At 48.9% G+C, this 19,366-nt stretch overlaps 6 protein-coding genes across 6 annotated transcripts; 4 read left to right on the plus strand and 2 right to left on the minus strand.

Annotated features, from left to right (window-relative positions):
* Positions 1–235: 235 nt before the first annotated feature.
* BGZ61DRAFT_410918 (uncharacterized protein) lies at positions 236–2,400 on the plus strand (the record flags this gene model as incomplete). The annotated part of the gene is made up of 4 exons (XM_046243255.1): positions 236–441; positions 486–804; positions 860–1,373; positions 1,467–2,400. 4 exons carry the CDS (start codon positions 236–238, stop codon positions 2,357–2,359), a joined length of 1,932 nt encoding a protein of 643 aa, XP_046111080.1. The 3' UTR covers positions 2,360–2,400.
* A 444-nt stretch (positions 2,401–2,844) lies between these two features.
* BGZ61DRAFT_472636 (uncharacterized protein) lies at positions 2,845–4,278 on the plus strand (the record flags this gene model as incomplete). Its single annotated transcript, XM_046248363.1, has 1 exon — positions 2,845–4,278. One exon carries the CDS (start codon positions 2,845–2,847, stop codon positions 4,276–4,278), a length of 1,434 nt encoding a protein of 477 aa, XP_046111081.1.
* Positions 4,279–5,876: 1,598 nt separating this feature from the next.
* BGZ61DRAFT_441782 (uncharacterized protein) lies at positions 5,877–8,439 on the plus strand. Its single transcript, XM_046244635.1, has 2 exons — positions 5,877–6,150; positions 6,247–8,439. Exon 2 carries the CDS (start codon positions 6,257–6,259, stop codon positions 8,048–8,050), a length of 1,794 nt encoding a protein of 597 aa, XP_046111082.1. The 5' UTR covers positions 5,877–6,150; positions 6,247–6,256; the 3' UTR covers positions 8,051–8,439.
* Positions 8,440–9,136: 697 nt separating this feature from the next.
* Positions 9,137–13,351, plus strand: BGZ61DRAFT_584057 (uncharacterized protein; the record flags this gene model as incomplete). Its single annotated transcript, XM_046256350.1, has 2 exons — positions 9,137–11,328; positions 13,326–13,351. Exons 1-2 carry the CDS (start codon positions 9,456–9,458, stop codon positions 13,349–13,351), a joined length of 1,899 nt encoding a protein of 632 aa, XP_046111083.1. The 5' UTR covers positions 9,137–9,455.
* Positions 13,352–15,547: 2,196 nt separating this feature from the next.
* Positions 15,548–17,029, minus strand: BGZ61DRAFT_489997 (major facilitator superfamily domain-containing protein; the record flags this gene model as incomplete). The annotated part of the gene is made up of 1 exon (XM_046250281.1): positions 15,548–17,029. The coding sequence occupies one exon, from the start codon at positions 17,027–17,029 to the stop codon at positions 15,548–15,550; it is 1,482 nt and encodes a 493-aa protein (XP_046111084.1).
* A 632-nt stretch (positions 17,030–17,661) lies between these two features.
* On the minus strand, positions 17,662–19,256 carry BGZ61DRAFT_92721 (uncharacterized protein). Its single transcript, XM_046257231.1, has one exon. The coding sequence runs from the start codon at positions 18,841–18,843 to the stop codon at positions 17,905–17,907; it is 939 nt and encodes a 312-aa protein (XP_046111085.1). The 5' UTR covers positions 18,844–19,256; the 3' UTR covers positions 17,662–17,904.
* Positions 19,257–19,366: the final 110 nt, after the last annotated feature.

Below are 19,366 nucleotides of genomic sequence, written 5' to 3' on the forward strand. Positions count from 1 at the left end.
GGGATACAAAAAGTATTGATACGTAATACCCTTTGTACACATGGTTTCATATCCTGCGGTGTGACGTTAGACATCCACCGCGATCGGGCATAACGGCAGGAGGGAGCCGAGGGTTGTTTCCTCTGCAGCCTGCAGCCTGCTTTCTGATTTCTGATAAAGTTAGCGATCTTACCTTTTGCATTACGTGGTGGAATTGAGAGGGATCAACATATTAAATTCTGAAACAACAATTGCCATGGATGCCGAAGATGTCAGAGAAGCGAGGAGACTTGTACGAACCTACAGCCTTGAGGTTTCAGAGCGGTTGTCACCCGACAGCGATGCGTTCCCTCTGGGTGAATTGCTGCGACAGAACGTGGATGGCCTTGAAAGAGAGGATATACAAGATCCATGGCGGAAGTTCTTTGAGCCAGTTGAGTATTCCACTACCAGGAGGCGAGTGTGCAAGGAACCCAGAGACCTGGCTGTTTAATAACCCCAATCAGCGACCCCATCAGCGCTCTCATCTCAGTCGAGGCAACCCAGCTTCGAGAAAAATGGGTGACGTTCCATGAAAGCTGCTCGAAAGAAGACAAACTGGATTTGAAGAAATTTGATCCAAGCATCGAGGGCGTTGTTGATTTGGTGCGCGAATCGAACACTAAATGGCAGACCAAGAGAAGAAAGGGTGGAGGAGGCAAGTTCATGTCAACTTTCCATTCATTCTGTAACACCCTGGACTCTCACAGCGCGCTTCTGAAAGTCCTCCCTGAAGGAAATCAATACGTTTCACTTTTCACTGGATCACTGAATGCAATTATTCAGGTACGTGAGTCACGCATTAATTGCAGAGACGCATTTGTTCACTCAATAACTACAGGCTAGCGTCAACCATGAGCGCTTTGCTGAAGGCCTTGCCGATTCACTGGCCTCCATCAGTGAGCACATCACTGAATGCAAGGCTGAACTGGAGATCTTTCACACACCTAGGGTGGTGGAGAAGGTAGCCGATCTGTATGCGCACGTGTTCCTCTTCCTTTCCAGTGTCATGGACTTCCTCATGCGAAAGCGTTTCTCCAAGATGCTCGACTCCTTCAGCGAGAATATCTACAAGAAGTTCGAGGATGACATCCAAAAGATCAACGCCAAAGCTTTGGCAGTCCGCGATATTGCTGCTCAGAGCTCCCGAGCCGAAGTCCGTTCTACTCGAGAGCAATTAGAACTGTTGAATCGTGACTTCCGGGTGGGTTTACAAGGAGACGCGAGACATCAGGCCGAGATGAGGGATCACGCTGAGTGGATTCGGAGGGAGCTCCTCAAGGAGAGGCAAGAATTTTTAGATGCTGGTCGACATGTGAAGGAACTCACTGCTCAACTTAACTTTCTGTTAGAGCGTCAGGGACAGGCGTCGATTGAGAACTGGCGGTCACAACTTGGTGAGAGTTTGTGATTCACTCATGGATTCCGAATACCTAATTACTATTTAGGACCGGCGACACCGACAAACCTGGCGACACCGACAAACCCGGCAACACCGACAAACTTCGCAACACTTCCGCACCTGGTACTCTTCACGACTCAGCAACCAAGCATCATGGCCCAGATGAAGAAATACTCCGCAGAGGAGGTTGCCCTGAATTCGGCGCATCTCGAGGCATTTTTTGATAGGGAGCGAGTGCGCATGGAACGCTGTCGTTTCAACGCGGCGCGCGTCGCCATACCAACGTTGTCGCGTCTCGAGAGATGGTCCACCGGCTCGGCACCACACATGCTGTGGATCGAGGGCCTATTCAACGGCGCTGACCGCGTCTACAACCCCATGAGTCTTTTGAGCGCCAGTATTATCAGCTGTGCATCACACTCAGGCGTCCCTGTCATCTCGTACTTTTGCGAACTTCCTGACCAACACCAACTACGACCCGACTCGGATGAATCGAAGACGAGGCAAGGACTCATGGCGTTGGTTTCAGCGCTGCTGCGCCAGATGGTCGAACACCTCCCGCCTGTGGTCGAGACTGAGATCGACTTGACCGAAGCGCGATTTCGACTAATGGACGGCACATCTAAGCCCAAGCCCTGGGATGATGCCATGGCCATGTTTCGCGAGCTGGCCACATTGATGCCGGAGAAGGTATTCTGCGTTATCGATGGCCTGAACAGGTTTGACGGGTATTATGACATGAGCACGGAGCCATGCTTGGCCGAGTTGATCCAGGTGCTGAGAGACTGCAATTTTAAAGTCTTGTGGACTACAAGCGGACGATCGGGCGCTTTGACGGAACATATCTCATTTTCTGAGGCTTTGCATCTGCAGAACTATAAGGCTTCGAATGAGTCGGTGTGGCGACCCAGGTTCTTTGTCGCCGATTTAAAGGACTGATAGGCTCAGTGCCCGAGTAGTACAAAGCAAATTGCGATATCCTGGGTTCTCTGGATGATGATAGTGACATTGGATCAGATCCACCGCGTGAAACAGACTTGCTGCCAACTTCGGTGGAGTGAAGGTGCCGTAATGCCGTATCGACAGCCCCAGGGCTTGGCAGATGACGACGAGATGCTTACAAGGTGTGAGCCACAAGGAACCCGCTGAATGCCTGGTAAAAGCCATTAATGAGAAAGCGGACCCTCTTTTACCCACCTCGCCCTGTAATAATGTCGTTTATTCCCGTCAAGTCACCGCGTAGACGTAGCTGGCTTGGTCGGATCGTGCATAAGCCTGGCAGCTGAGCGTCGCGATCGACACTCATACGTCATATGCAACATGACGGCCCGCAGTAATAATCCTCGACGCCGTTATAAAACAACAACTATCCATGATATTAATTCCTCGGAAATTTAACATCTCGGGAATAAGCAAACTTCAAAATGGTTGGAAAACGATTCTTACATGGCGACAATGGCCAGCCGCCTCAGCCCCAACGCCGCGGCTCGCAACAAGATCAATTTGAAGAGCATCCCCGCGATTTGGAGACTGGTAAATTCCCATACAACGGCCATGAGCTAGGCCCTAGTGCCCGGAGACGAACACCCCGAATCTTCCAGTTTCAGCAGGCGGCTCGGACGGCGCTGGAAGATGCCCGCCGGACGGAACTCAAGCACGCCCTCCTCCACGGCATTGACAGAGACGGCCTCGAACAGTTCCGCAAGTCGGATGACGACCTCAAGCTCATAAAAAACAAGAAGGTGCGCCGCTTCTACGAGGCGCAGAATGAGCGTCTCAACGACTGGCTTGAGGTGGATGCGGTCGTCATGGCCATCGCCGACGATGTCCTCGAGTCGATGAACCCAGACCCAGATCATGACGGCGACCTGGAACGAACCGGCGGACTGCAGCGCGTGGAGGGGAATATCGGAGAGCTGCTTCCCGAGGAGGAGAAATTGAAGAGGAGGAAGGCGAGTCAGCGAGCCAAGCTGGCAATCAACGTCAATGTTGTTGCAAATATCCTGCTACTTGTCGGCAAGACATTTGCCGTATTCACAACGGGTTCGTTGTCTCTCGTCGCGTCAGTTGTAGACTCGGCACTTGACCTTCTGTGCACACTCATCGTGTGGTCGACAAACCGGCTGGTCCTGTGGCGGCTGAATGCCTTGCGCAAGCGCTTCCCCGTTGGCAGGCGGCGGCTGGAGCCGCTGGGGATCTTGGTCTTCTCCATCATCATGGTCATATCCTTCATGCAGATCCTGCAGGAGTCGGTGGCGCGGCTCATGCCTCCGCACCACAAGGCCGAGATCCTGAGTTGGGCGGCCATCGGCTCGCTGCTCGCGACGGTTGTGATTAAAGGCACCATTGGACTTGGGTGCCATCCGATCAAGACAACGCAGGTCCAAGCCTTGGTCCAGGATTGCAAAACCGACGTCATCTTCAACACACTCTCCCTGCTGTTCCCGCTAATCGGCTACAAGGCGAACATCTGGTGGCTCGACTCCGTCGGCGCCGGGCTCCTCTCGCTCTTCATCATCTTCGACTGGGGCCACACATGTTTCAGTAATGTGGTGCGCCTCTCAGGCGAGGCCGCCGACGACCACACACTGAAGAAGCTCATCTATCTCGCGTACCGATTCGCGCCAATCGTGACGGGGTTCAAGAACGTGACGGCGTACCATGCGGGCGATGGTGTCTGGGTCGAGTTTGACGTGCTGCTGGATGAGAAGACGCCGCTGAATCGCTCGCATGACATTGCAGAGACGCTGCAGTATTGCGCGGAAGGGTTGGGCGAGGTGGATCGGGCGTTTGTGACGACGGATTATGCTGTGTCGGGACCACTTGGCCATGCTCTTGATTCGGAATGGAATCATTGATCGGTTTAGCGAGGCCTCAAAAGCTATACTAACGGATTAACAGACTATTCTCCTGACAAGATGTGCGGTGAAAGCGGCCCCAATGTACTTGACGCAGGAAGTTTGGGGACCTCAATTGTCACTGGACAGCTCCGATGCAGCACTATCTATCTATAACCATATGACAATGGAAGTGTCAAAAATACACTTCTAAGCGTTCAATTTCAGTACTTCAACGAACCTAGGATACTTAACTGTGTATTGAGGGCCTTGTAGGGATTTCCCTTGAAGTTTACAATCACTCTACAGCTGTGGCTTGGACTAAATTTATCCAGTGTTAGTAAATAGTCGGATGGCTGAACACATTTTAAGGAGAGTAAGCACCAAATTTTAGCACACTACCCCTCGAATAATAAGGGTCTTATAGGGGGTTGCTACTGAAGATACCCACCAAACTCACTGTACAGCGGTGCCATTAGCGCAGGGGGGTAAATATCACTGCATCCATCCCGGATACGAATCACAGTCGCCTCAATTCTATGCCGACTGGCGATTGAACGAACTTGGGACAAGGGCAAATGATTTTCCAATTTTCCGAGTTTTTTTCTACCTTTTCCCGTTTTCCAATTTTTTTCTGGCATTCTATCCGTGTCATGGTGAAGTGTCTTGCCTGGTATTCAATATGTTGTCACAATTATTTATCGCCTGCTCAGCCCTCTGCGTGGCGTCAACCGTTGCTCTCTCTTCCGCCTGATCCGCATTTTCCTGTCCGTCCGTTGTATCGCCAATTGCATAGAGAGATAGCAATCTCTCAATTACCGGTCCGTGGTCGGGGGGCCTCAGAAATAGCTGCAGGCTGTAGGTTTCGGCCGGAGGTTCCGCGCGCGGGGGATCGGTCCTTCACCAAGTCTCAGACCCTGTACCGTCCGCAAGAGGGGTCAGAAACGCAATCATACAAGCTACCATTGCCACTATCGGTGGGAAAGCTTCCAGCAGCGGCTCGAACGCTTTCGGTGGTTGGAATCGGAGGCTGGGGAGGCTGGGACCGCGGTGGAGATTGAGAAGGTTGCTCCGGAGGCTGGCCCGGAGGCTGCGGCTGAGGCCGGGGTGTGACCCTGTCCGAGACCATTTTCACGCCGGCGACGGAGGTGGGGCGCTGGAGCCGTGGCTGTGCGTCCCAGGACTTGCGCGCCGATGTCTTGGAGGCCGGTGTCTCGCTCGTCGATGTCTTTCACTGTACGGAGTATAAAAGGAGCAGTAACAAAAGGTTGAAAAGAACAAAGGACAAAGAATCGGAAAACGTGGGAGCGACCAACTACCCTTAAACCGGACTACGCAGGGCGACGCAGGACTGCTTTACGAAGGGAGCCCCCCCCGGCAAGCCCACAGCTGCAGCAGTCCACGCTTGTCACAATGCAGAGCCCTCGACACAATACTGAGCCCCGACACAAATGCCGAGAGCACAGTTGTGACAACTTGGACTGCGTGACCTCTCGCCCGACTGCCCTCAAACCACTGCCGATCCCCTCCTCGCCTGGGATGGCCCCTGTTCTGCCCTACGCGGCGACTGGTCACAAACTTGCCACGGACGCGCTGACTGTACTCGACTTATCACACTTGTGACTTCGACCGGGGCGTGTGGCCACTCACAGGTGCAGCCTGGGATGTCACAGCCCCCTCCTAAATAGCGCCGACGTGATACCACGCTGCCTGTTTTTCCACTTTGACACTCCTCGTCGACGCCTGACGATTTCCATTTTGCCTGGCAAACCATCGTGCTGACCACCGCAGAAGGCGTCGAGAGAGGAAAGGGCACACAAGGCAAAAAGAAGGCAAAGACCCGACGAGGCTGTGAAGCCACCAAGTTCAAGCCCGAGGCACCGTACGGCTCCGGTCAGTAAATAAATACTCGCCTCACTACTGCCTCGGTAGAGTGAGCTGATTAGGGCGTGCCTGCCTGATTTCAGTATTGTTGACAGTTCTCTCCAGTCAGAACAATATGGGCGGCAGCACTGTTCAACCCAAAATTGTTGATGATGATCCAAGTGTCCACGGCGTTGGCAGCTGGGTCAATATCACCGGACCGCCTTCCACAGACACAGACGTGGATCATAGCGACTCAGAGCCAAAGCCAAAGAGTCCGGTTGAGAACCTAGAAAGTGTTCTTCAGTGGGTCACACGCTACTCAGAAAACCACCCGAACCGCCACGCGAACAACGACATCCCGCTACAAATACCAGTTCCTGCTACGACGTCGCTTCCCTCTCTAACCCAGCAGGACACAATGAGCACCCAGAGCGGAAACGTGGGATGCAAGGTCCCTATTCGACAAGAGGATGGCACCGGCGATGGCGCTTTAGAGCTCGTTTTGGGTCAAGAAACTGCTCAATCTGAGGTGGAAACAGGGCCTACGCCCGACTTGGCATTGGATTTCGCGTCGAGTCCGGCGTCTACTAGCTCGCCTGATTTCCGTGCCGAATCATTATTTGAAGGAGGCCCTGAAAGTTCAACAGAGCTATCCAGATCATCGGCAGCGAGCTCCCCGTCGACTCTATGGTCCATACCTTCGATCGAAATATCACCTCCGCCTGAGGACTTCCTTGATGGGAATGGCGATGGCTACGACCACAATATCCTCCTCCCAATTCACGACGACGACGATTTCTCTGTCTCGATGCCTAGTCCAGTCATATCAACCATGACGGCGTCACCGCCACCGAGCAGAAGGCCCAGCATTGAACCGGACGTCTCTGCTTCAAGGCAAAGGGAAGGCGATGGAGGCCAGACTTCGAACAGCGGTCCGATCAAACGGTCTCTGCATCAGGCTACGAGCGGCCACGGCAACGAGGACCAAGTCGACACAAATCAAGCCAAAAGGAAAAAGACAGAAGACCGGCCGGACCAGGTTCTTGCCTGTCCATTCTACAAGAAAGACCCAATCCAACATAAGCGTTGTCATGGATACGTCCTCACGCGAATTGCCTACGTAAAGCAGCATCTGTTCAGGCACCACGTACAGCCGCTTCACTGTCCAGTCTGCATGATTAGGTTTGGCGACGATGAAAGTAGGGATGAGCACATCCGGGCACAATCCTGCCAGAAACGCCCTGCAGAAGAACAACCGGATGGCATGACTCCAAAGCAGGAAAAGCAACTTCGGGCAAAACGCGCGAACCAGAAGCAGTCAGAAGAGGAACAGTGGTACGAAATCTTCAAATTACTGTTTCCGGACACAGAGCGGCCTAGCTCGCCATATCTGCTTAATTCCCTCTCAAAGGATATGAGCAGTTTCCGCGAGTTTGTAGAGAGTCAGGGAGGGAGAATTGTCCAAGATAGACTCATCGACAATCTCCCCAGCGGAGTGCTAGAGGAGAGCGCCGTGCGGCAACTCGCGTATGCTGCCGTTCAAAGCATCTTTCCTCTATGGTGGAACCAGAGTCTCGGGATTTATCATCAGGAGCGTGTCAACAACGAGGTTGCAAATGAAGCTGAGAGTAAAGAGTCTCAAAATAAGAATGGGACTGATAGTCATAGGGAGGAGAAGAGTCATGAGCATGCGGACGGTCAAAATGACTCTGAGAGCAATGGACTGGCATGTAACCGCAATGCAAGCCACTGGAATGGGGATAACAGGGAGTCAGGAAGCAACGGGAGTGCTGGGAACAATATGACCACCAGCAACGGCACACAAACTAGTCCGCCACGAGACAAGGGCGCTCCAGTAATGAGTTCTCTATCAACGGAGGCACCACCGAACACCACAAGCCGTTTGTCCCATATATCAAAGACTTAAGCCTGGTTGCTACGGGAGGATATCTCTCTCAAACTAGGTCATTGAGGGGGACCTCAACTGAGCGGCTAAAAAGACAAAATGCTCGCAACATGGCTGAGATGGTATTTCAACATGCTGAAAGCCCTTTCAATGGCCTTCTTTGAGTTGAGGTCTTGATTTCACGAACACACTCGTTCGACGGCATTGAATGGGACATTTGCGGGCTCGAGTGTTACCAGCTTGCAGTCATTATGATCAAATGACAATCTGGCCGAGAAATTGACTTCTGCCTGAAGAATTCAACATGAATTCAACATTAAAGTTTGTATTTCTTTCATGTGGTTGTTTCTGTATTTTAAAAATCTGAGCGAAGATAAATGAAATTCAAGAAGATTGCTTTACATAAATTATGGTTGATTCTTCAAAGAATTAAAGATAGAAGTAGTCTTAGAATCGTAGAGCTATCCATACCAAAGGGCATGTTTGACTTAAACGACGAAGTAACAATGAGGCTCTTAGATGTCAAATAAGGGAGGGGGAATGGAATATCAAACACGGAAACTCTTACGACGAAGACACCCATTCATTCTATTAACCTCGGCAAGAATTGGAATCTACTACAAAAAAAAGATCATTCAACCAGTAATTCAGGTGAACTCTTCACCAATCACTAGATTAAAAATATATCAATGATGGTAATTTATTTATCATTCTAGAGGATATTATCGTCGTACGTCTGAAGCCCTTGAAGATGGTGGAGTGGGCGGGACGTAGGATTTACCTCGGAGAGGAGATTCATTGCCTTGGAGGGAATCGCCGTGGTCTTGGGCACGCAAAGAAAATGGAGGAGGTATTTTCACAGGGCCGCTGTATGGTATTTTTATGTGAATTAATCGATTAAATAGTATGGTGGTTGAGACAAATGTTTTATTTCCCATTTAATTTAACTGGTTCTGCTCTCTTTCAATGCTTTCTCCTTTGCGGACGCATCACCGTGCGCCTGTTGCCAAGCCGTTTCCTGGTGGTTTGTTGGGGTTTCCAGTTGTCTTTGCCCTAGCCACCACACAATAACTCTTCAAAACTTACATCCGATTTCGTATCATTTTTGCACTTCTTCTGCGTCTCTGAGAAAGCCTAGTCTCATTGCATAAGTCATGTGACATCAGCCAACGCGGGGATAAGGCTCGGCGATCAGCCTGATTGTGCCTGATACCGCGCAACGCAACGCAACCCAAATCACCTCATTCTCTTTCTTTTTTGGGAAGAGAAGTTTGGTGCAGCTGTCGTTGTTCCTCATCGAACCAAAACCTGAGAGTTATCCCATACAATTACGAAAAAAACCAGTCAACGACTCCAACCATCCGACGGGCTCCACCAAATACGCATACTCCATCAAGCCACTCGGCCTGACGCAAAGAAATCAAAGATGTCCGGTGCAGAAGTTCTTTTTGGCATTGGGCTCCTATGCAATGCCATGCAGATTGTCACGTTCGGTCGCGATGCTTTGTCGGTGTATAAGCATATCCAAAACGAGCGGACGCCTGATCCTAGACTCAGCCAATACTGCGAAGATGCAAGAGCTTGTTACGTTGATATGACTCAGAAGGTGAAAGGAGGGCCCTGGACTCTGAGTGCAGATGAACAAGAATTACTCAAGCTTGCTGAGGCTTGTGTGAAACAAACCAACGAGCTGACAACGATGGTTACCACTTCCTCGGTACCCGTTGGCAAGCACGGTTTCCGAGCAAAGTTTTCTGCTGTTGGAAAAGGAATCAAGTCACTTTGGAACCAGAAAGAACTCGAATCACTCGAGAAAAACCTCCAAGCATACCAATCGCTTCTTGAGAATCGTCTCCTCTCTCGAATTTGCAGCCAGAATACCGCGAACCGAATGCAGACGGCAGAATCTTTCAATCAGCTTAACGGTAGGCTGCAGAATTTTATTGTCCAGGCTGCAGCCGGGAATACTACAATCTTTGACCTCATAACACAAACCACACAAAAGGTTGAAGATCATGTCACTGAGACGAACAACCACACTCAGTCTGTCCTTAAAGTACACATGACTACTGAATTGGCGACTGTTGGGAATGAGATTCAATCTCACGTCGCTCTTTCAGCTGCACAGATCCGGAATGACATTGCCAGCAACATAGATGCCTCCCATGGCATGTCCCAATACTCACAACTATTGGGGAGCTTGAAATTCAGAGAGATCAATGAAAGGCGAAATCATATCTCTGGAAACTGGCCAAAAACATTTGCTTGGATATTTGGCGAGGGAAACTATCCTGCAAGCACCTCTCAATTCACCTCCGACTCTGATGTTTCATACGACTCCGATGCCTCATCCAACTCTATCGAAAGCTCCGAACCTGACGACTCTGAACACGATATTTTATCGACTACAAGCGATCCGAAAATCACTAGTTTCATCCATTGGCTTGAGTCCGACGAAAAGCTTTATTGGATAAGTGGCAAGCCGGCTTCAGGCAAGAGCACCCTCATGAAGTTTATCTTGGAGAGTTCACAGACATCTCAACATCTGCAAAGCTGGCGACACGATGTTCAACTCTTGTCTCACTTTTTCTGGAGGCCTGGCACAACCTTACAGCACGATGTCAAGGGAATGCTCTTCTCTTTGCTCTACCAGATACTCGACAACGAGCAAACGTTAGGGACTATGCTCTTAAACAACAGCCCAAAACTTCTCAACAAAGAGTCTCATTTTGACTGGTCTACTACAGAACTCATGCAAGCTATTTTTTATTCATTTGATACAGCTAGAGGGTCTTACTGTATCTTCCTGGATGGGCTCGACGAAGTGTTGGAAGCCAACAAGCTCCTCGACCCGTTGGCAATATTAAATCAGCTGAAGGAGCTAGAAAACGTCAAGATTTGTGCCTCAAGTCGCGAAGAATTTGCGCTTTGTGAATACTTTGTGGGAATTGACCACTTGAGAATTCATCAACTCACTCAAGGGGACATCAAACGGTTGCTTCAAGAGCGATTCCCAAACGATCAGTCAATATCTTCAAGATCGCGACATACATTTATCAGGAGTCTTGCTGAGAGAGCGAATGGGGTATTCCTCTGGGCCATTCTCGCTGTGGAGAGTTTGAGGAGAGGAATTAAGACGGGGGATTCACCCGAAGAGCTCCAAATACGCCTTGATTTGCTGCCCTCGGATCTTAATCGACTTTACGAGGACATGTGGGCTCGGCTAGGTGATGACAGAATTGTCTATCAAAAGACTGCGTCATTGTACTTCAACCTGGCGCTCGAAGACCCGGCTTACAGTATCCGAGATTTTCCAGACTTGTTGGAGTTTTCATTAGCAAGTTGTGACGATATCCTGAATGAATTTGAGGAGACAGCAGCGACAATTTCAGCCGAAAATATCAGAGATCGATGTGAGAGAACAATGCGAAACATCCGCCTAAGATGTGCAGGACTCATCGAATGCGTTCCACTTGGATGGGGCGGATTTAAAAGACTCCCTGGCCGAGACTTGCTATACTCTTTCACGGAAACAAAAGTTACATTTGTGCACCGAACAGCCCATGACTTTCTGACAGACACAAATTTCGGACGCAAAATTCTTCGCACCGCCCATATTACACCTGCTGAAAGGTGGAAGAGGGCAGTTCACAGTTCAATGATTAGGGGGCGTTTTCTGGAACGGAGGCCGGGCCCCGGAATGATCTCGCATAAGAGCTGCCTTGGAGACACACTCTACTTGATCCAATGCGGCTACGAGTTTGCACCCAGGAACACGGTAATCGAGATGTTGGATCTTGTTTGCGAATGGCAGCTAAGCGGCTGCTTCCTAGACAATAACCATTGGATTTATCCTTCTGCAATTCGACAACAAACTGAGCCAACCCATTGCCGTTTTCTTGAACTCCTAGAAGAAACTTTTTTGAGGCGTAAAGGCGGAGACGAATTTATGCGAATACTAGATAAGATTAGACCCGATTGGATTCTGGATATATTGCCCATTGTCACACGGGAAGGGTACACACATCGGTTACTGGAACTCTACCCGAACGACGACCATCACATCCTAAGTCACATCCTCAAACAACTCGCCCACTCTGATGCATCAAACTTTCCTCACTGCGAAGTGACGTACCGCAGAGGTCTGATCAGGCTCGCCTACGGCCTCTTCGCAGTCGACACCTTCATATTAGCGGGCCTCGTCTCAAATCTAGAGCATTACTTTCAGCGCGTCATGGAAGTCACACAAGCTTTTATTGAACTTGGATATCCTATTGCAGAGTATTTCAATACTCCAACGCAATCCTGGATAGTGGAGCTTTCCGTTGACGAAGGCTTGTGGATGTATGGGATGCCGCATTATGACGGAAATCCCACCTATTCTATTTTGATTGGCGTGGACCTTTCAACCACATACCTTCTTGCGACTGCCAAACAGAAACTACAAGAGTTTTCGAAAAGATTTCCGAATATCCGGACAGAAACAAGCCACTTCACAGAAATTTGTATTGGCAGGAGCGGAGAGAATCATACCACGACGTTTGTTAGGCCACAAACATTACATACAACACAACTAGCTCCTTTCTTGTTTCCGAATTTTCAAAGAGGGAATGTTGGCCCCAAGCCATCCAGTCGTAAGGAAGCACTCGATAAGGCTTTCCGGTGTGGGACTGTCATTGGAAATCACGCTGAAGCAGTCGATCATCTAACTCGTCAAGGCTACACTGAACACCCATGGATACATAGTTGGCGGAAGATGCCTCGCTCTTATAGCTCTTAGACGAACTTCCCTTTATGTGGGTTTATTCTTTGGTTCATTTTCTTTTTTTTTTTGGGGGGGGGGGGGGGGGGGGGTTGTTTTTATTTTGTTCGATATCATTAGTCCTTGCCTTTGTACAAGTGCAACACTGTTTTACAGTCTAACTAACACTAAGACCATATCATAACGTGGAGTTGTGCCTTTTAGCTGAAATAGCCACATCCGCCTGCCTGAGACTCGCCGCACCAATAATAATAGAGACGCCTTCATTCGAGCTCTAGCCTTGATACAATTTGCCCTTCTACCAGTACTAGACTAGCAATTGAAATTGCGTCGGGCATTACTGGACTTCAGGGATGCAGCGTATTCATGGCACTTGCTTTTTCAGGGACTAGTAGAAACTACATTTAAAAGGAAATTCAACCTTATTTGAATGTCAACACAACTTGGTTCATCTGAATGGAAGTCTGTCAGACTGCATCGATTATCACTAAATCGGAGGCCATCCACAACGCAGAACGACTAAACACCTCACAGAGCAGAATTTACGGTTCAAGGCCTAATTGCATAAAATCTTTGTAAGAATCATTTGATCATGGAATATCGGAGACGGCAGCAGCCTAGTTTATTTTGTTAATCTGAGTCTCGATGAACATATTTTGCATTTGCAATTGCCTCACCGATAAACGGTCCGCAGTCTGCGTTTTAGTAGTTCGTTGGGAGTTTGGGTTTCTTTTGTCTCAACTACATATAATAACGCCCAGCAGGCCCGAAACGTATGGCTACACAGAGGCTTTCGAGTAATTGTGCAAAAATATATGAATTCCTTGGGGAAAACAACCTACTGAGTCTCTCACCACACCACCCAGAAGGCCTGAATAAAAGCCAACGGGTCGACACCATCCAGAAGGCCTGGATAAACGCGATCCTTTGGCTTTTATCCAGGCCTTCTGGGTGGTGTGGTGAGAGACTCAGTAGGTTGTTTTCCCCAAGTAAATTCAGATAGATATTTAGCTTGCCTCTTTCCATTTCATCTTCTAGATTCCAAAGGAATCCAGTATTATATCGGAATCGGATTTCGTATCCCTGATACGCAGGGTCATTTCTGACAAGAGCTTTTCGAATGATGGTCGACATAATAAAAAGTTGTTTAGATTAAAGTTGTTGTAATGGGATGATTGTTAGAAGGGAAGTTGGTCTCTTGACGATGGGAGACGTCTCTCTTATATCTCATTGCTCGAATAAGGTTCCTATCTCAAGGTCGTTAACTGCGGACAATAGGGTTGTTGACTGACCCTATTGTCTACAGACAGCAGGGTTGAAGTCAGAGGGGTTGAATTGAAAAGTTAGAGGGGCTGAATTGAAAAGTTAGAGGGGCTGAATTGAAGCTTCAGGTAGAGACTAGTATGTAACAACCTTATTGTTCAGCTACCATTTCTTCTGGTGCTGGGTGTAGCACTTATTGTTTATCTCTACTGTTTGAGAATACTGTATGGCTTTTATCAGACAATTAGAGAATTGGTTAAGACAGCTTCAGGGACGATGGATGATCTTGTCTTTTAGTCTAGGAGGGAAGAAAGCTAGCTATTTATGCCTAGGGATCTGACTGACCCGGATGCCCTTGATCTGATGATGCCGATGATATCCGTAGATCTAGGTTGTTGAGGGCATCTAGGTTGAAGGGATCCACGGTACGGATCAGAGTCTCTATCTAGGTTCAAAGGAAACCACTTTACGGATCCGGCCCTATGCAAAGCTGACTTTTCCCTATCAGGCTGTCTGACAGCTTTGATCTATCTGACGATATTGAGTAGAGCTAAAAAACAAAACAAATATGAAATATTCGCTGCAGTTGCAGGTAGGCCCCCCCTGACGACTACAAGAACCGATACCCTCCCGCTAAACTGAAGATTCTTCGTCTCCAACTCGGCCATTCCCAACTTACAGTCCCTGATGGATAACACTGGTGAAGCCAACCGCAATCACTTGCGGACTTGCTCAGGCTGGATTCCAAGAGCAGAATTCATGATATAGGTAATAGAGAAAGATATACGTTTGGGGTAACACTCAATTTAACCAACTAGACGCAGCGCTTTGGAGTTATTCACAGAAATCATCAAAGGTATGTTCTATAACCGCCTTCGAAGTAGATGCAATGTTGGACCAATCAAGGGATCTTCATGGCTAGCCAGACGTATCTATTCTCCATCATGATGGGAAAAGTTTCACCACATTCTCGAAGAGCACACGACTGATATCTGTGCGATAAGGGATTGGAAGAAGTCAAGTTGGCAGCAGTGTTTATGGACAGATGAAAAAACCAAAGAATCTTCGCGGGCAGCATAGGTTGCGCTACTGGTCAGTAGTAACGCAAGGCGACATGGGAATGCGGGCATCATACAAGAGCACCGTAATTTCCTCGGCCTGTGGAATTTCAAGGCACAACGCATGTAGGAATTAGTGACCACGAGTTAGTACCAAGCGGTTCAAGATATAGATTAGTCATTAAGCCAAAAGGTCAGTTGCCTGTTTCATGCCTCGAAACTTGCCCAGATTAATTCCTAGTTAAGCACATGTCCGTGAACTATGGCTGATTTAACCCAAACTGAATGTTCAGATGAGTGCCTTATTTAATCTCCCTGCTAGTTACTGTGGACAAATATACCAGCAGCGTCCAAAATTCTTTGTCTGATTATAGTTTCAGCCGGTTTAGAGAAATATGCATCCCTCGTCGTCCTTAAAATAAGCATTTCCGTCAATCATGTTTCTCGTTCTCTAGGCTGTGGTTGCATCACCACTGTTTCTTCATCAAGAGACTCTCTCTGAGGACCAACATTTTGATCGTTGGTTTCATGGGCGTGTAGTCTCATGTTGACAAACATGGCCCAGAGTCCCAGGTCATACATGATGCGCAGTGTTCCTCCAACCACATACGCAATCCAGAATCTGTCACTTCCCGCGAGGGCTCCAGTCAATGAAGGCCCGATAGCCATAGCCAGCGTTCGAACGGTACTCGTAATTCCCATGACAGCTGTGCGCTCCTCGGGCTTTACAACAGCTGCGATGAAGGCGGCTCTGGGTGCTTGATCCATGGTATTCAGACCCATGCGGACGTATAGAAGTATGACGGTGAGAATCAGCCCCGAGGGAGCGGGGAATAATAGGACGGCCACGGAGGATGGCAGGTGGGTGAAAACCATGGTATTGAGTAGTCCAAGGTGCCGGGAGAGGGGCACAGCAGCGACTGTGGAAATAGTTCCCAAGAGAAAGGCTGCTGACATGATGTCGCCGAGAGTTGTTTTGGACAACTGAAACTTCCGATGGAGGAAGTAAGTGGTGAGGGTGTAGGAAACCATGCCATCGGCCAAAGAGTCAACGGCCAGAAGAAACCACAACTTGTACATAACCGACCGAGTGCTTGTAGAGATCTGGGAAAACCGGCTCTTAGTCGGCGCGGCAGAAGGCTGCTGCGAATTGACCGGATCGAGGTCCTCATTCCCTTGTTGAGAATCATCGAGTAGACCCTGAGTCGACTCATCCAAGGTCTCCGGGGTTTTCTCAACTTCACATTTGCTGCTCATGCAGAGTGCGAGGACCATGCTGAAGAGACCCGTGGCAATATAAATCCAGAAGGTCGCATGATAAGCTCGCAGCATGGTCCAGCCCTCACGACTTTTCATCGACTCAACATATCTTCCCGCCAGCTCCATGCCAACCGCAGAGCCGAGACTTGAGCTGGTCACATACCAGGATAAGACATCAGCCCGAGTTTTGGGTGTCGTAATGTGGGACAGCATCGACTCTTCGATCGCTCGGAAAGGGCCAAAATCACCGCCGCTAGCGCTCACGACGCCCACGACTGCGGCAAAGAGGAGTATCCAGAAGTTTTCCATGATAGAGAACGCGAGCCCCGAAACAGCCATGAGCAGGCCGCCGGCGAACATAACGCGACGACGGCCAAGCCCATCGGCCATCAGAGTGATTACAAGGCCGAGCACAACATCGCCGAGGAGGGTCAGGGTCATGAACAGGCCGATCTGGAAATCCGAAAAACCAAGTTCAGAGAAAAATAGCGCTATCGTGAGGGAGACGGCTCCAAAAGAGAACATGCGGCATGTTCGCGAGAGAATGATGAGCCAAGCATCACGGCCGGTGAAATACAGAGAGGCAATCCCGGACTCGTGATACAGCCAAGCCACAGATTTACTGAGAGACTGCGAACGATTCCGTTGACCAGCCATCGCCACAAGTGAAGAAGATGAAGAACAGGAAAAAGTTCACGTACGGGATTCTCTTTTTTATTCCCGATGACTCGTAATCCAAAATGCGGAGTCGCTTGATTGGGCCGAGTTGCGGAGTGACGTAGCGGTCGGTTACCGTTACTCGGACCTATCGGCACGAAATCGGCTTTACCCCTCCACAGCAAAATGTGCGGACTATGTATTGTGCGAATGAATACCGAACACATACGACACTCGCTGTATGGAGTTTCTCAACTTCAGTTGTGGTCTACTTGCCTTAGCTATTCAGCAGGCCAGCCACAAGACAACAGAGTGTGTGCTACTGCAGGGTCGATTGGCTCTCGGACACACAAAGACGGGCCGAGACAACGCCAAGTTTTACCTATTTGAGTGAATCGCGACCAATAGATGGCTTGCGTTTAAGTACTATTGAGTAGCTTCTTAGAATTTTGTCTATTCCTCAGGTTTGAATGCCACTAGTCACGTAACTAACGTGTATTGGCGGATCATCGGCTACACATTGGGATGAATATTGAAGCCGCTGTTGTTATTGGATTGACTCCCTCATCGAGATAATGTTCGGGAACTCTTGTTCAGAATCTCAAACAATTTTTAAGCAGCTCCGCACTGGTTTTATTCACCTAACCCTGAAAGTATACCTCCAGTGTAACTGCCGCCTCTGGCAAACTGCAATCGACCGATCACATTGTAGTTACGGTTGCCTGTACATGAGATGCTTCTGTTACAACCAAATACCACTGAAATTTGTCCAAAATTTAAATCAACAATGAAAGATCTGAGTGGTTGATACCACATCTCAGCGCGTGGAATCGTTGCTATTATTAGATAGGAGCAAGCCCTAATGTGTACTCAAATTAATCATCAGGAAGAAAAGAGAGCATCCCAAATGTGTATGGCCCGATTCCTTCGAGATCATTGATATCACCTTCTCCCCCTGTTTCCATCTCTATCCTGCTATACACAGAGGCTTCAACCATGTTATCAAAATATTCGATAAACCCCCAAGTGTGGGGACATTCAACCAGTCGAAATCCATCACCGTAGAACACCACGTTGCAATTTTCCAACTCATCCCTTTCCAGTCGGTAATCGATGAACCATAATTTTTCAGCCGTACTGTTGCGATCAAGAACATAATCCACAACTTTATCAAAATTGGTTGAATATAAAACCGATAGCCATTCCTCGACTGAGCCTGGAGGGTTTCCGATTATGTCCCAAGCCGGATTGTATTTGATGGCGAAATTGACAGGATTCTGGAATCCACGGCACGCAGGGAAAGGTTCTTGGATCCGAAGAACCTCCGAGAAGGAAGTCAAACAAACCAGATCCCTGTACGGCAAGATGGTGATGGCTTGGGTTTCGCCATCACGAGCGAAAAAGTTTGTCGCAGTGTATGCGTCGCCCTCGTCGGGATTGATTTCAGAAGGGGGAGTCAGCGTATACCTAGCAGCGGTGTTGTAACGACGCTCCATGGCTGCTCTCGACTCCCGGCAAGCTGTCCACATACCACCATCAATCATGTACGATGAGGGGTTTTCGTTTGTCCAGGAGGTTGGTCCATTCGAGAATTGGAGGGGGGTTTCGGGGGCCGCAAAGACGTCAACGCCACTAGAGCCATCACAATAATGGCGACGCTGGAGTGACAGGCAGTTGTCGTCTGTGAAGGTCTGAGAGAAGAAATGCACGCCTGGGAGTTCAATCTGGCGCATTGCGCCATTCCAAATCATATCCCTGAGTTCTCTTGGGAGCTGAGAGAAGCGGTGGAAAGTCCGCTCTGAATTTGTGTTCATGGTGTGGGCGGATGATATCTTGAGGCGTCTGTATTTGAAGATGGAAGAGCTTTTGTCGACTGCAAGTCTTTTTATGCTCAAGCGGGTTGTGATTGAAAGTGGGAAATACAAAAAGTATTGATGAACAAGTTTTTGAGAGTGATGGAAGATGGAAAGAAAGCGATGAACATTTCCTTCTAGCTCCTAGTTATAGGGATGAGCAGGTACCCTGTTGACTTAGTGATTGGTAAAAAGTTTACAAGACCCTGATCGTGAATCCGTCAACACCGATTGAAGAGCAAAGGGTCACATTCCAGCCATCCGGGTTTTAGAAGAGGCCATCAAGCTACTCCATCTCCCCAAGTTAACCGATAGAAATCCGACGGGACAGCGTCACTCGCAAAAAGCATCACCTCTCCATTCCCAAGATATTTCTCAAATTACGTGGGTTGAGTTACTCTCACATATTTTTAGGAATGTTAGAGTAAAGACTGCTTTATTAATTGTGTCGGCTCGCGAGCGAAGATGTCAGATGTCGAACGTC

This window comes from Ilyonectria robusta, assembly GCF_021365365.1.
Source record: "Ilyonectria robusta strain PMI_751 chromosome Unknown BGZ61scaffold_2, whole genome shotgun sequence".
NCBI classification, from domain to species: Eukaryota; Fungi; Ascomycota; class Sordariomycetes; order Hypocreales; family Nectriaceae; genus Ilyonectria; species Ilyonectria robusta.

Coding starts and splice junctions, on each gene's coding strand:
- BGZ61DRAFT_441782 (XM_046244635.1), top strand. CDS start 6,257: ATGGGCGGCAGCACTGTTCAACCCAAAATTGTTGATGATGATCCAAGT.
- BGZ61DRAFT_92721 (XM_046257231.1), bottom strand. CDS start 18,843: ATGAACACAAATTCAGAGCGGACTTTCCACCGCTTCTCTCAGCTCCCA.